This window comes from Bos taurus, chromosome 4 (genome assembly GCF_002263795.3).
Source record: "Bos taurus isolate L1 Dominette 01449 registration number 42190680 breed Hereford chromosome 4, ARS-UCD2.0, whole genome shotgun sequence".
In the NCBI taxonomy this organism is placed as follows: Eukaryota; Metazoa; Chordata; class Mammalia; order Artiodactyla; family Bovidae; genus Bos; species Bos taurus.
In genome coordinates, this window is record NC_037331.1 from 72210342 (window position 1) to 72224999 (window position 14658).

A 14658-nucleotide genomic window follows, 5' to 3' on the forward strand; every position below is an offset into this window, starting at 1 on the left:
CTACCAGGGAAGCCCAATGCCACCTGGAAGGCCCTCTATTTAGAGATAGATAGACCTACATTCGTATCCTGATATGCCAATTAATTTTCATGTGGCCTTGGACAAGTTACTTATTTCTTCCATGGTTCATTTTTTCCTCATCTGTTAAATGAGAAAGACAGACATGTAGCTCAGAGCTTGGTTATGGGAAACGCTTCACGTTGAAATCGTTATTGAGGTAAAGTGGAAATTTGAAAAGAATTTCTGGCTAGGTCTTTGGTGCCCTCCACTCATTTTCACTGCTGGTTTCTGATTCTGCTCGTGATGCAGGGAGCATATCACGATCACCAACGGCACTTCGTTATGCCCTGCTCCATAAGAAGGCAATCTTCTGTGCCCTAGATTATACATTCTATGAGAAGTTACTCCAAGAGCAAACTCCCAGGGGAGCTTGGACTGCATACCTAGCTCTTGGCATAATGTATGGACCTCAAAGACAATAAATATATGTTGAACAACAACAACAAAAAAATAAATGAATGAAGTAAGTCACATGTTAGGAAATTGGGTAATTTCTCCTGTTTACCCAACAGTATGTGGGGAGAAGTTCAGTTTGGATGGATCTGGGAGAGCAGATTATTCCCCCTGCTGTGAAAAGATGCAGTGAATATAAACAGGAAAAACGAAAGGCTTCCATCTGCTCACCTGATGCTAAGGTCATCCTGTGTACTGAGGCTTATACTCATGTGCTGTCTTTGGAAGGCATTTTAGAGTCACTTCTAAATTACTTTTAAATTTCAACTCATGAAATCCCAGCAATTGACCTATGATAAAAATTTCAGTAACTTTGAAATGTTTCAAACATATTAAAAATTCTATAAAATGTGGTAACAGATACATGTGTAGATACATGTTAGTATTTTGCTAAATTTGCTTCGAATCATTTTAGGTTTTTAAGGTCTGGTAAGGTCTGATAATTCTGTATTAGAACATCTCCTGTTTCATTTCTATTATATTTTATTTGTGCCTTTACTCTTACTTGGTTAATCTTATTTGAGTTTATTAAAATGTTTGTTTCAAAGAATGAGCTTTACTTTCATTATTAATGCCTACTTTCTTTTACTTAAGAAGTTCTCCTTTGTTCTTTTCATAACTCACTGAGCTAAAATTTAACTTGAAAAAGTGAAAAAAGTGAAAGGGTTAGTCACTAAGTTGTGTCAGACTCTTTGCAACCCTATGGACTGTAGCCCACCAGGCTTCTCTGTCCATGGAATTCTCCAGGCAAGAATACTGGAGTGAGTTGCCATTCCCCTCTCCAGGGGCTCTTCCTGACCCAGAGATGGAATGCAGGTCCCTTATATTGAGGACTGATTCTTTACCATCTGAGCCCATCAGGGAAACCCAAAATATAACTTACTAATTATCAATCTTTCTTTCTATAAGCATCTAAGGATGATAAAAGCAGCTTCCTAAAATTTTTGATTCATACATTTTTCATTGCCTATAAATATGTATATCTTTTTATACTATGACTCATAAGTTATATGAAATTTTATAAATAATTTTTAAATTGTTTAAAATTTTTACACGTAACGTTTAAAAATTTTCCAAACACATCTTTCACTGTTGGTTTAATTTTTTAATGGTAAAGGCAATGTAAAATATACTAACTCTTTGAAAGTTGGCCTGGTTATTTAAAAGAAATAGAAAGTTGGTAATCTTTGATTTAAAAAAAATAGACTGAAATTCATAGACCCAGGAAAAACCTTAGAGACCACCAAATTCAACTCCATCCTTCATTTTACAGGAAATCACCTCCAAAATGGCAAATGACAATCATGTATTGGTGGAAATATTGCTGGAAAAACATTTTTTTTTTCAGATTTAGTGTCACTTTTTGACAGGTGCAATCCTTAAATATTAGCCTACCTCCCCAAAGGACTTTGTTTGAGAAGTTTGTCCTTAGTAAGCCAACCCTTTGTTTGTATCTTTAAATTAATCTTGGGCTAATTCAAAATCATCCGTGGAGGAATAGAAATGACCACTGAATGCTAGTGTTGAGTTCTTGAACACAGTTTTTAAGGTTCAAGGTATAAGAGGAGAAAGAGATGCTGCAATGCAGCTTTCCTTTGGCAGCTAGAATTTTTCCCTATTTATCCTTCCTTTTTTTTTTTTTAAAGAGCAAATGGCTGGTTGACAGAATGGAAGTGAAATTAAAGGAGATAGTGGAAAAACAATGTCTTTTTTCTTTACCTTAAACCCTCATATAGTTACATATTATTAGATTAAAAAAAAGGAAGAGAAGAAACAAAGATGTTATACTTTTCAGATGGAACAAAAATCTTTTTCTTCCTTCATTTTAGGGATATGCTGTCATTTTTTAGAACTGCCTTCTAGACAATTATATTTCTTCCCCAATGATATTCAAATATCAGCTATAGAATAAGGTTTTACGTAACACGCAATTCATATAGAGCAATATATTTAAGCATCTATTATTTGTTAAAATACAATAATGCAGTAGTTTCCTGGAAAGAGTTATAATTTCATGAGTTTGTAATTATTTAGTCACTGTATGTGCTTCACATTGATTTTCCATTCTCTCAATTTAGAACTGCATCCCAGAGAACTTGCCAAGTACCCTCTCTGCTTTACTGTAATTTGCTGCTGAGGAGCATTTTGTGGGAACCTAGAATGTTTTCATAGTCTGCTCAGACATTGTTATATCAGTGTGTCTGTAAGTGATTACCTGACAGCTGAAAAACAATTTCTCTTGCCTATTCTCTGGTTAAAAATAAGCAATTTGGAGGCTCTGTTTGACGTAATAAAAGAACTGAAGGTCAGGTTTACTGTGCTGTGCTGAGTCACTCAGTCGTTTCTGACTCTTTGTGACCCCATGAGCTGTGGCCACCAGGCTCCTCTGTCCATGGGGTTTCTCCAGGCAAGAATACTGGAGTGGGTTTGCCATGTCCTCCTCCAGGGGATCTTCCCAACCCAGGGATCGAACTCGAGTCTCCCCCCATTGCTGGCAGATTCTTTACTGTCTGAGCCATCAGGGAGGCCCAAGAATACAGGAGTGGGTAGCCCATCTCTTCTCCAGGGGATCTTCCTGACCCAGGAATCAAACCAGGGTCTCCTGCATCATAGGCGGATTCTTTACCAGCTGAATTACCATGTTTACTGTATATTTGTGTAAAAAGGTGATGAGTATTGTTCAGTGAAGCTATGGGAAAGTAGAATGTCTGGCTAGAGGTAATTAAGATATGGGTTAATCTTTTTAGATGAGGGCTGCTGTAGACACTTGCATTTTATTTCACTGAGCCAAGCTTCTTAGAAGCAACATCTCTGGATCATGAATAAACAAATTCACATGGTTACTTGAAAGGAGATGAGAATTTGTACTGTGTTGAATAATGTCCCCACAAAAAGTCATATCCCCTGGTACCTGTGAATGTAATCTTTTTTGCAAACAGGGTCTTTTCAGATGTGATCAAGTTAAGAGGAGAACCCTAATCCATGACTGGTATCTGTATAAGAGGGAAGTTTAGACATAGAGACACAGGAAGAATGCCATGTGAACATGGTGGCAGAGACTAGAGGATGCAGCTCCAAGCCAAGGAACACTGGGAACTTGTTGGCAACCATTGGAATTTAGGAAGTAAGGAAGGATATTTCTCTAGAGAGTATGGCTCTGCCAATACCTTGATTTCAGATTCTCATCTGCAGTTCTGTGAGAGAATGAAGTGTTTTTGTTTTAAGCCACCCAGGTTTTGCTAATTTGTTATGGAGGTCTTAATGTAAAAACAATTGAGTATGTGCTGTAAGTGCCTGAGCCTACATATGAGAGGAGAGGGAGCAAGTCTTTAACTTTGAAAAATAGCTTGTATCTCAAAAGACTTTAACAATTGTTTAGTTAGGATACTTGGGGGCTTTAATTCCTGGGAACCTATCCCTGTTTTCATGTTTTGTTTTCAACAGCTAACATTACCCAAGGGAAAACAGTATAAGGAAAGATTCCTGCACAACAATAAAAATATATTTTAAACTCACTGGGTCTGTAATTTTTTTTTTTTAACTCGAGAGCTCTATGGTCCCTATTTTCTGTGGTGTTCACCATTTTCCAATAAGAAGCTCTTTGCTTTATCACTTTTATTTATTAAAATATCCAGTGGCTTTCTAGTTCTCTCTTTTCTCCTTTCTTGCAGAAACTTTTGCTACAATATTTAAGAATGTTTGCTGCAACAATATTCTTATGTATCTTTCCTCTTCAGCAGGAACCATGCATGTTTTTTTAAACACTTTATTTTTAACTGAAGGATAATTGCTTTACAATATTGTGTTGATTTCTGCCATACATCAACATGAATCAGCCATTGGTACATACATCTTTTAAATAAAATTATTCTGTTTTCTGTTAGCTAGATTTGTCTCCTTTTATTTTTTTAAAATGTTTTTTGTTTGATGCTTAATCTGCAAGTGCTTATCAATGAGTATTAAAGCAGTGCAGAGATTTTTTAAGGATCATTTAGCTTTAGATGTTGGAATGAGCTGATAATTTGGATACAGCTCAAACACTTGTACCCTGGAATGGAATGGCAAACATAAATGTCCAAAGATACCAACCAGTGGCATAAATGAGAGACAGGCCAGCTATAATAAGATGGACAATGTGTGTCTTATTCGTTTGCAGCTAATTTGTATCCTATGGGAAAACGGGAATGTGGGATCGGAGGCGCCTTGTTAACAAACCTCCTAATTTTCAGGGGAAAATGGAAATCCAAGTTTCAGCAACTGTGAGGGTCTGAGATTTTATCCTCCTTACAAATCAACAAGTTAGGCTGTTGCAGTTTCATCTATGCTGGCAGAAGACAAGAGACCCTGGGTCAGAGACAAAGAACTTTGTTACTCGTGGCAATAGAAGTAGCCAGAACATCAACATTTTCTTATACTTGTATCTTGAGCCTCGATCCCTAGAGGGTGACAGAGGAAAAGGGCCAGGTGACACCTGCGCACACAGTGTGTTGTGTTACTAGAGAAATTCTGAACTTGAAAAACCTGAATCTTTTATCATAGGAAGTAAACATGCTTGCTCTTTGCTCTAGAGGGAGACATCTCTCTGTCTTCAAAGGCTTTCCACTATGCAAACATCCTTGAAAGGATTGTCCAGAACAATCTTGGGCAATGAGGAGTCCTAGATTATTATTAATATTATAGCAAAGTGTTATTGAGTAACCTTTCGAAAATTATTTCCATGGATTATATTAAAAATTTTGTTTTAGTCATTTAAATTAACCCTGTTTGTATAAGGGTGTTCCTCTGGAGAAGGGATAGGCTACCCATTCAAGTATTCTTGGGCTTTCCTGGTGGCTCAGACAGTAAACAATCTGCCTGCAATGTAGGAGACATGGGTTCGATCCCTGGGTTGGAAAGATCCCTTGGAAGAGGGCATGGCAACCCACTCCTTTATTCTTGCCTGGAGAATCCCCGTGGACAGAGGAACCTGGCGGGCTACAGTCCATGGGGTTGCCAAGAGTCGAAATGACTGAGCGACTGAGCCCAGCACAGGACGTATAAGGGTAGTTTAGAAAAAAAAAAAATATTTTGAAATCTACAGTGAGAGTAGAGTCTAGGAAGTATTCATTCATACTCTTGATCCTGGACTTCTATTTCCCAGGTGGCTCAGTGGTAAAGAATACACCCCACCTGCCAAAGCAGAAGATGCAAGAGATGCACATTCAATCCCTGAGCTGGGAACATCCCCTGGAGTAGGAAATGGCAACCCACTCCAGTATTCTTGCCTGGAAAACTCCACGGACAGAGGAGCCTGGTGAGCTACAGTCCATAGGGCTGAAAAGAGTCAGACATGACTGAGTACACACATACTAACAAAACAAATTTTAGATCAGTATAGAGTTGCCAATCTTTTTATTTTGCTATATATGGAAACAGTGCCTTCAGAATACCTAAATCATATTTACCATTGCTACCAGTTCAAAGAGAATGTATATAACAACTAATGCAATATGGTAACCTGGACTGGGTCCTGAAACAGAAAGAAGAAATTAATGGAAACTCTAGTGAAATATAAATGTTCAGAACCTCATAATCAGTAACATACCATGTCAGTCTTTCAGTTTTTGACAAATGTTCTCAGGTGATGTAAGGTGATAACAATAGGAGAAATCGAGTGATAGATATGCAAGAACTTTTGGAACTTTTCTGTGAATCTAAAATTATTTCAAAATAAAAAGGCTATTAAAATTAAAATGGATAATCTTTATAATCAAAGAGAAGACAAGAGCAAATCTCAGAACAAAGGACAGTCATATGAAAATTACTTCTAACTTTATGAAAAATTGAATTGTCCTTTTTTCTTGTTTTGGCATGAACTGGTAAAGATTTTGGCATGCAATAGTGTAGATCCATGGATTATCAACCGTGTGTTAGCGTTATTTAATTTTAATTTACTGTAAAATGAAATGAGATTGTTTTTCTCTCTGATTCCCTTAGGGAACCTTTGGAATCAAATATCCTTACATTGTGTAACTGAACAGATGTTTAACCTATGTCCCTTTTATGAAGCCAGTCTGAGTCTATATAATCCCAGGTTATACATGTTAATCAGGATAAGTTGCTGGATCCTCTCCAAAGTAAAACTTAGCTTTTCTAGGAATTTCCTTGATCCTAATGACCCCAGGGAGACTCGGGATTTTCCTGACTTTAAAATGTCATTTCTCACTATTGAGAGGGAGAGGCAAGGTTGAGGGGAGGGCAGGTTCATCATGTCAATGCCAATCAGGGGGAAACTGGGAAGAGGCTATTGTAAACCAGCACCTGGTGAAACAGGTTCCAGCCTCGCAGCCTCAAACAAAGGTCTGGTCAGTGCACATGCCTGGGAGAAATTTAGGGCAGTCGAGTTCAGGGGCAGGTCTTCAGTTCCTGCAAAGCGGAATAGGCTAGAGCATAGCTTCTCAGCCTAAGGCAGCATGTTGAAGTCATCTGGGCAGTTAAAAAAAAAAAAATGCTCAGGTTTCTTCCCTAGAGGTCTTGATATAAATGGCATGGAGTAAGGTTTGAACTTTTATAAAAAACTTCCCTTGTGCCAGTAATGTGACACTAAAGTGAGCCCAGGGTGGTGAACTTCTAGTGTGAGCAAGGATCTCACTTATGCAGGAGGATGTCTGATCTGCAAGGCAGAAGCTGGTCCTGGACCTGGTGCCCACCAAGGGGGAGAGAGAGCTGTGACTCAGGGAGGACAGCAGGATCACAAGGGTAACAGGCTGGTGTTTCGGTCTGGAAGTGTCCGCACTAACCTGTCCCTTTTAGAGTGACTAAACTCATACTGATTTGCCTGTGACTTTCATGGATACTGCACTGAATGACCTGCATCCTGGGAGACCCCTTAGTTCCAGGCTAATGGGGTGTTGATTGCTCTGTCCCTTTTAGTCCTGGTCAGAGCATCCTGTATGGTACCATCTTACCAGCACCTACAAAAAGTAGCTTTGCTCTTCCTGTCTGTACATGGTAAAATTCTCACGTATTCTTGTTTCTCCTTCCCCACTCCATTTTGTTTCTGATAAAACCAGCTGTTTGGGGATAACAAGAGAAGAAATAGAGAAGAGCTATGGCTGTTTATATTCTTAATGCTTCAGTTATAATAGAATCTGCTCAGGAACTAGTGTAAGATTTCAGACAGCTCAATAAGTGAGGAGTTTTAGAATGCAGAGGCAGATGTAGTGAAAAGCAGTTGTTTTCAAATTTTAGAGTGCGTGGAAGTCACCTGAGAGCTTCTACAGCCTCCAGTTGAGTATGTCTGGGGAGAGGCTTGACAATCTGCATTTCTAACAAGCTGATGCTTTGGGGCTGGACACGACTCTTTAAGAACCACCAACATAAGGAGACTTGACTCTGCATCAAACATACATGGGTGAGAAGGCTCACTTTCGATCTACGTTTTTTCACATTCATCAGTCATCATGAAATAGTACATTTATTACCAAGCAGAAGGCCCAGGATATGGCTGATACTTTCATTCTTCAGATGATGATTCGAACCATCTCAATCTTTCTGCTATCTTCTGCCTGGGGATGGTCTGGGCATACCAGACCACCAGACCTGCCTCTTGAGAAATCTGTATGCAGGTCAGGAAGCAACAGTTAAAACTGGGCATAGCACAGCAGACTGGTTCCAAATAGGAAATGGAGTACGTCAAGGCCGTATATTGTCACCCCACTTATTTAACTTATATGCAGAGTACATCATGAGAAATGCTGGGCTAGAGGAAGCACAAGCTGGAATCAAGATTGCTGGGAGAAATATCAATAACCTCAGATACGCAGATGACACCACCCGTGTGGCAGAAAGTGACAAAGAACTAAAGAGCCTCTTGATGAAAGTGAGAGAGGAGAATAAAAAAGTTGGCTTAAAACTCAACGTTCAGAAAACTAAGATCATGGCATCCAGTCCCATCACTTCATGGCAAATAGATGGGGAAACAGTGGCTGGTTTGATCTCCTTGCAGTCCAAGGGACTCTCAAGAGTCTTCTCCAACACTACAGTTCAAAGGCATCAATTCTTCGGTGCTCAGCTTTCTTTATAGTCCAACTCTCACATTCATACATGACTACTGGAAAAATCATAGCTTTGACTAGATGGAGCTTTGTCAGAAAAGTAATGTCTCTACTTTTTAATATGCTGTCTAGGTTGGTCATAGCTTTTCTTCCAAGGAGCAAGCTTCTTTTAATTTCATGACTGCACTCACCATCTGTGGTGATTTTGGAGCCCAAGAAAATAAAGTCTGTCACTGTTTCATTGTTTGCCATGAAGTGATGGGACAGATATCATTATCTTTGTTTTTTGAATATTGAGTTTTAAGCCAGCATTTTCACTTTCCTCTTTCACTTTCATAAACAGGCTCTTTAGTTCTTTCTCCCTTTCTGCCATAAGGGTAACATCATCTGCGTATCTGAGATTATTGATGTTTCTCCTGGCACTCTTGATTCCAGTTTGTGCTTCATGCAGCTTCATACCTCAGGGCTGCATATTGTCACCTTGCTTATTTAACTTATATGCAGAGGACATCATGTGAAATGCCAGGCTGGATGAAGCACAAGAAAGTTTCATTTTATGAGGAGGAGGGAATCTGAGAAGACTTTTTGGAAAAGGTGACTGTAGTCCATCTTGGAGCTGATAAAGGTATAATTTCCTATGAGGATCTGGATTGAGAGCAAATGACCATGGCCTTGTGGCTGTACTAGAATTGGTTTTCCTTACTGAGTTTTCATAGTTTTATAACCCAGGCTGAGTAACTTTCATGCATTATCATCTTATCCTATTTATAGTAAATTCTACTTTTCTTTTGAGCTCTTTCTGTCTGCTTAATAAAAATGTAGTTTGTCTTTGAATTTTTCAAATAAATGATTATTTTTGACTTCCCTAGAATTAAATTTGCAATAAGCTTTTTTTCCCCCAGGAAATAAAAACCAATATGACATGTGAACTAATATGTAGTTCATTTTTATAGAGGTAGATAATTTTTTAGCTACAACTATCTAATTATCTAAAAATAAACATCTGTACTATTATGAGTGTGTTATTAAATCAAGTAGTATGAGGAAAGTTTCAAGGACAATGGATTACTGGAACAAAAGAGATAGTAAGGAATAAAACCATGACTGGCAGTTGAATAAAGAACTGAAGTCTCTTGGGATGTGCTGGCTTTTTTCTTTTCTTACAACATCTGTCTTTGGTTATTATTTCTATAAGACCTACTTCCATAAAGCATCTGTTTCCTCAAGAAAGTCATTGAAGATATGGAGAACCCTTATTATTGGTAAGATTTGAGTAAGTTGGCTTAAGTGTTAGTCTCTATTGAAATATATAATTTTTAATAAACTGCATTTTATTATTTTAAAATGCAAATCAATTTTTAAAACAGATATGTATAATGGAATACAGTTATATTTCTCCTTTAAAATATCCACTAAAATTTTAAATGCACATATTCTTTGACCTTCCAGGCCACATCTGGTAGTCTAGTCTACATACACACTGACAGAAGTGCACCAAAAAATATATGAAAAGATGTTTGTTGCAGTAACCTAACCATCCAGTTGTACAGGTTTGTTTAAATGAATTATCGTTCACGCCTGTGATGGAATATTCTGCCATCATTGAAAGAATGAGGTTGATGTCAAGGTTACCTTAAGAAAAAAAAAATCAAGTGGCAGAACAGTGTGGGTAAACTATATGTACACTGAAAGAACATATGTTTATTTATGTATATGTACAATTCCTTAAATATGCATAGATGATTCCTGATGTGGTACACAAAATCTGTGGCACACAAAAAAGGTAAAAGTATTTACCTTTTAGGTGGCAATTGCAGCCTGGACAGTGTGTAGGAAGGGGATACTTTTACTCTTTGTCATGTACTCCTGAATACTTAGGATTTCTGCAATAAGTATTTATTATTTTATAAACAGTGTATAACAATACTTATTTAAAAGCAAAAATCTATTAAATTTATTTATTTGTTTTAATAATTTAACAATAGATTTATATAAATTATAGGAGCCTTTAAATATTAAGGCCTCTATTCTGGACTAAGAAATATTTCCAGGCATATTAAAGGAAAAAGAAAACTATTTTAGTTCTAAGTTGAAATAATTATTGATTTATGGCAAATAATTCCTGAAAAAAATTGCAACACAAAAATTAATTTCCACTGTTATTTGGAAAATTACAGATAATGCTGGTTGAGAGCCTCAAGATTTGAATGATAATAGTCTAAATGGAGGAGAGCCCCCCTGATGTTTATGCTTTTCTTGAAGTGTCATGGAAATATTTGATAATGATTCAACCATATTGAGCTCTTCACTTCATTTGTTAGGTTTTTGTGCAGATGGATCATGATCATCTGCTGGTTTTGGATTGACTCCTATTTTTCAGAACCAGAAAATTAGTGAAAGATTTTTTTCTATTATCTGCTCATCTGTTTAGCCCCAGTATAATGAAGGATTGTTTCAAAACATAAATTCTTTCTCCTTTTTTATGATTTAATATAACGTGTTTCCAAAGTTGGCATTTTAAAGAAAACTAGTAATTTATAAAACATGTTTTATATGCCTTTAACTCTGATATATTTTCCCTGCATACAATGACTTGTCAACTTCCGTTGTTCCCTCATCAGATACCGTAATTTTATGATTACCATTTATCTTTGATGCTACTGTCTTTCTAAGCTACTTTTCACTGTGAGTGTTAGACCTCTGTGAGAGAAGATCTCATTGGTTTGTTTAGTCAGTATCCAATTTAAAGAAATACTTTTAGATAGAATTCTCTTTCCAGGTCACCCCATTGACTGTTGGTCTTTGTATCTGGCCAATCAAATGCTTGGCTTCCCAGGTGATGCAGTGGTAAAGAATCCCCCTGCCAATGCAGGAGACACAGGTTCAATCCCCGGGTCAGGAAGATTCCCCTGGAGGAGGAAATGGCAACCCACTCCAGTATTCTTGCTTGGAAAATTCCATGGACAGAGGAGCCTGGAAGGCTACAAAGAGTTGCAAAGAGTAGGACATGAATGAGCACACACATACAATCAAATGCTAAAGTTTCGATTTCTAGCCCAATCAGATGTGTCCAGGAAATCAAGGTCATCTGAAGCATAATAACCTCTCCTCCACTAATCTTGTGGATGGTTCACCAGTCCAAACGCCCAACAGAGTGAATTTAAAATCTGTTAAATTTACTTCCCTGCGGCTACTCCAAAAATTAAAACACACACACACACACACACACACACACACACAAACACACAAGGCAAACAAGAAAAACAAAAACAGCCTAGGAAAAGCTTAGATTTGCACTGCATAGCTCAGAGGTTCTAGGTCCAACTCATAAGTGAAAGTGAAAGTGAAGTTGCTCAGTCGTGTCCAACTTTTTGCGACCCCGTGGACTGTAGCCCACCACGCTCCTCTGTCCATGAGATTTTCCAGGCAAGAGTACTGGAGTGGGTTGCCATTTCCTTCTCCAGAGGATCTTCCCAACCCGGGGATCAAACCCAGGTCTCTCTCATTGTAAGCAAGACATTTTACCGTCTGAGCCACTGGGGTAGTATATGGGAAAGAACATAGATGTTACATTCACACATTCACACAAGATTTGCACCCCGACTTGGCAACTTCCCAGGCAGACAACCTTGACTCTCAGAGACTGTGACCTCCTATGTGAAATAGAGGTGACAATATTTCTTTGTAGAAGGGATGTGAGGATAGGGAGATTGTGTGTGTAAAATGAGTAGGACAATAAGTGACACACAGTAATTATAATGGTATAAAACATTTATTGAGTGTGTACCAAGTGCCAAGCATTATCCTAAGCCCTTAATGCATGTTAGCTCTTTATTCCTCTGAACAGCCTTATGTGATGATTACACAGGGAGGCTCTGTGATTTGCTTGAGATTGTATGACTAGTAAGTGAAGGAGTTGATAGCTCGAGCTGTTAACATCTAAACCAACCCTTTCCTGGAAGTCACAGCCTGACTTCATTTCTGCCCATAAGTCTATGGCCTTCTGGGTTCCATCTGCTGTCAGAACCATACCTGAAGCACTTCCCTATCTTATCTTCCATGCAGTCCAACCCCAGTCCTCAGTTCATGGTGCTCAGTGACTCCATGGGAATTTGGAGGTGTCAAGGCACTGTGTGCCTTCCTGCCCGCTCTTTGTCCCTCAGCAAAGCTGAACTTCACCCTATTCTTGGGATTATCTCATGAGGAGAAACAGGCTGCCTTCCCCAGAATTCCAGTGAAGATAATATCTTCACCGTTGTTCCATTACTATGTCTTCCTGTTCTCTCCTCTGCACTTGTCAAGCACTGTGTATTTTAAGTAGGGTTAGTCCTTAAGACCGATTGTGAAGTAGATAACATTTGCCCCTTTAAACCACTCATTCCTTTAGTCCTTATGTCACTATTTCACATCTCAGTGAGCCAGTTGAACTAGAAGCTTTCAGCTTCTGAGGAAATGAGAAATTAGTGGGGGAATGAGAAAGGTCATTTAGACCTGTGCTTCTCAAACTTTATTGTGCATATGAATCACCTAGTGCTCCACCGTGTCCTCAGTTGCTCAGTCGTGTCCGACTTTTTGCGACTCCATGCACTGTAGCCCGCCAGGCTTCTCTTGTCCATGGGATTCTCCAGGCAAGAATACTGAAGGGGGTTGCCATTTCCTTCTCCAGGGGATCTTCCTGATCCAGGGATTGAACCCACATCTCTTGCATCTCCTGCATTGACAGGTGGATTCTTTACTATTGTGCACTTTGTTAAAATGCCGATTCTGATCCATTGGGGTGGGGCCTGGGATTCTGCATTTCTGACATGCTTCTGTTGATGCCCGTGCTGGTGCTGTTTTCTAGACCACACGCCTGAGTAGCCAGTGTCTAAAGACTAGGGTACCACCTTGAGATGTCAGAGGCTCTACCCTGGATTAAGTATTTCCAGGAATACTTAATCCAAAGAAATGAGTCTCTTGGTGAAATTTAGTTAATGTGACTTGCTGGTAGAAGAAACTTGTCAATTTTAGACCCTTCTCTGGACTGCCTACCAGTAAAGCCATTCCTGGTTGGAGAAAAGAATATCATAAAGTTGTCAAGTTTTAATATAAACACTATGAAAGAGGGCATTTTCCTCTGTTAATTTAGTAACTCTGAGATGATTTGTATTCATTTTGCTTAATTTTGAGAAAATCGTCATTTTGCTGCTACTCAGTGTTGAGTGAGCTTTCCAGGTGGCGCTATCAATAAAGAACCTGTCTCTCAATGCAAGAAACATAAGAGACACGGGTTCAATCCCTGGGTCTGGAAGATCCCTTGGAGGGCATGGCAACCCACTCCAGTGTTCTTGCCTGGAGAATCCCATGGACAGAGGAGCCTGGAGGGCTACAAGTCCATAAGGTTGCAAAGAGTCAGACACGATTGAAGTGACTTAACATGCATGCATGCAAGGTTGAGTCCCTCAGGGGAACTCAACCAGGGAAATAGCTCACCGAACTCTTCCTGGTGCTGGGGGTCACATATGCATTTCAATATGTGTTTCTTTGTTCTGTCTATCATCATCTACATAAAAGGAAATTTAAGTCAACTTTTATTTCCTTATCTTTTGATTTGGAGTCAGCTCACTGGGAGTGCTTATGAATAATTCTGTTAGAAATGGTTTGATAATACTAATCTGGATAATGAAACGTTGTACAGACCTTTGCACATGAAGATGCAGTGTGGGTAGAAGACTGCGAAATGACGTGGCTGATTCTCTTTGTGATGGCAAAGGTTTATATTCTCTATTTCTGCTTTCAGGGAGGAGAACACTGTTACTACCAGGGCCACATCCGAGGAAATCCTGCCTCATTTGTGGCATTGTCGACGTGCCATGGACTTCAGTAAGTGTCCCCAAAGTTTTTGTATCATCCATTTTTTTCCAGTGATTTACTTTATTTTTAATGCACTTTGGTTGAAATCTCTATTTTAAGTCAAGAGCTATTAATAGTTTTCAAACAGTGATGGATGAGGACTTTTTTCCCTCTGTGGTTTGTAAACCAAGCAGATTGTTAAATTAGAGTTGCAGAAGCCAGAGGCGCTAATGATTATAACATGCTTCCTTAGTGATGTTTGAAACATTTTTCTAGT

The 14658-nt window shown here is 38.7% G+C and overlaps 1 protein-coding gene across 10 annotated transcripts in view; it reads left to right on the forward strand.

Moving 5' to 3' along the window:
* The window catches only part of ADAM22 (ADAM metallopeptidase domain 22), a 238622-nt gene that overhangs the window by 133637 nt on the left and 90327 nt on the right, over positions 1–14658 (forward strand). For all 10 annotated transcript variants that reach the window (XM_059885608.1, XM_059885609.1, XM_024990705.2 and 7 more), the window contains exon 5: positions 14329–14411. In XM_059885608.1, coding sequence (XP_059741591.1) covers positions 14329–14411 — 83 coding nt within the window. The remainder of the gene's footprint in view (positions 1–14328; positions 14412–14658) is intronic.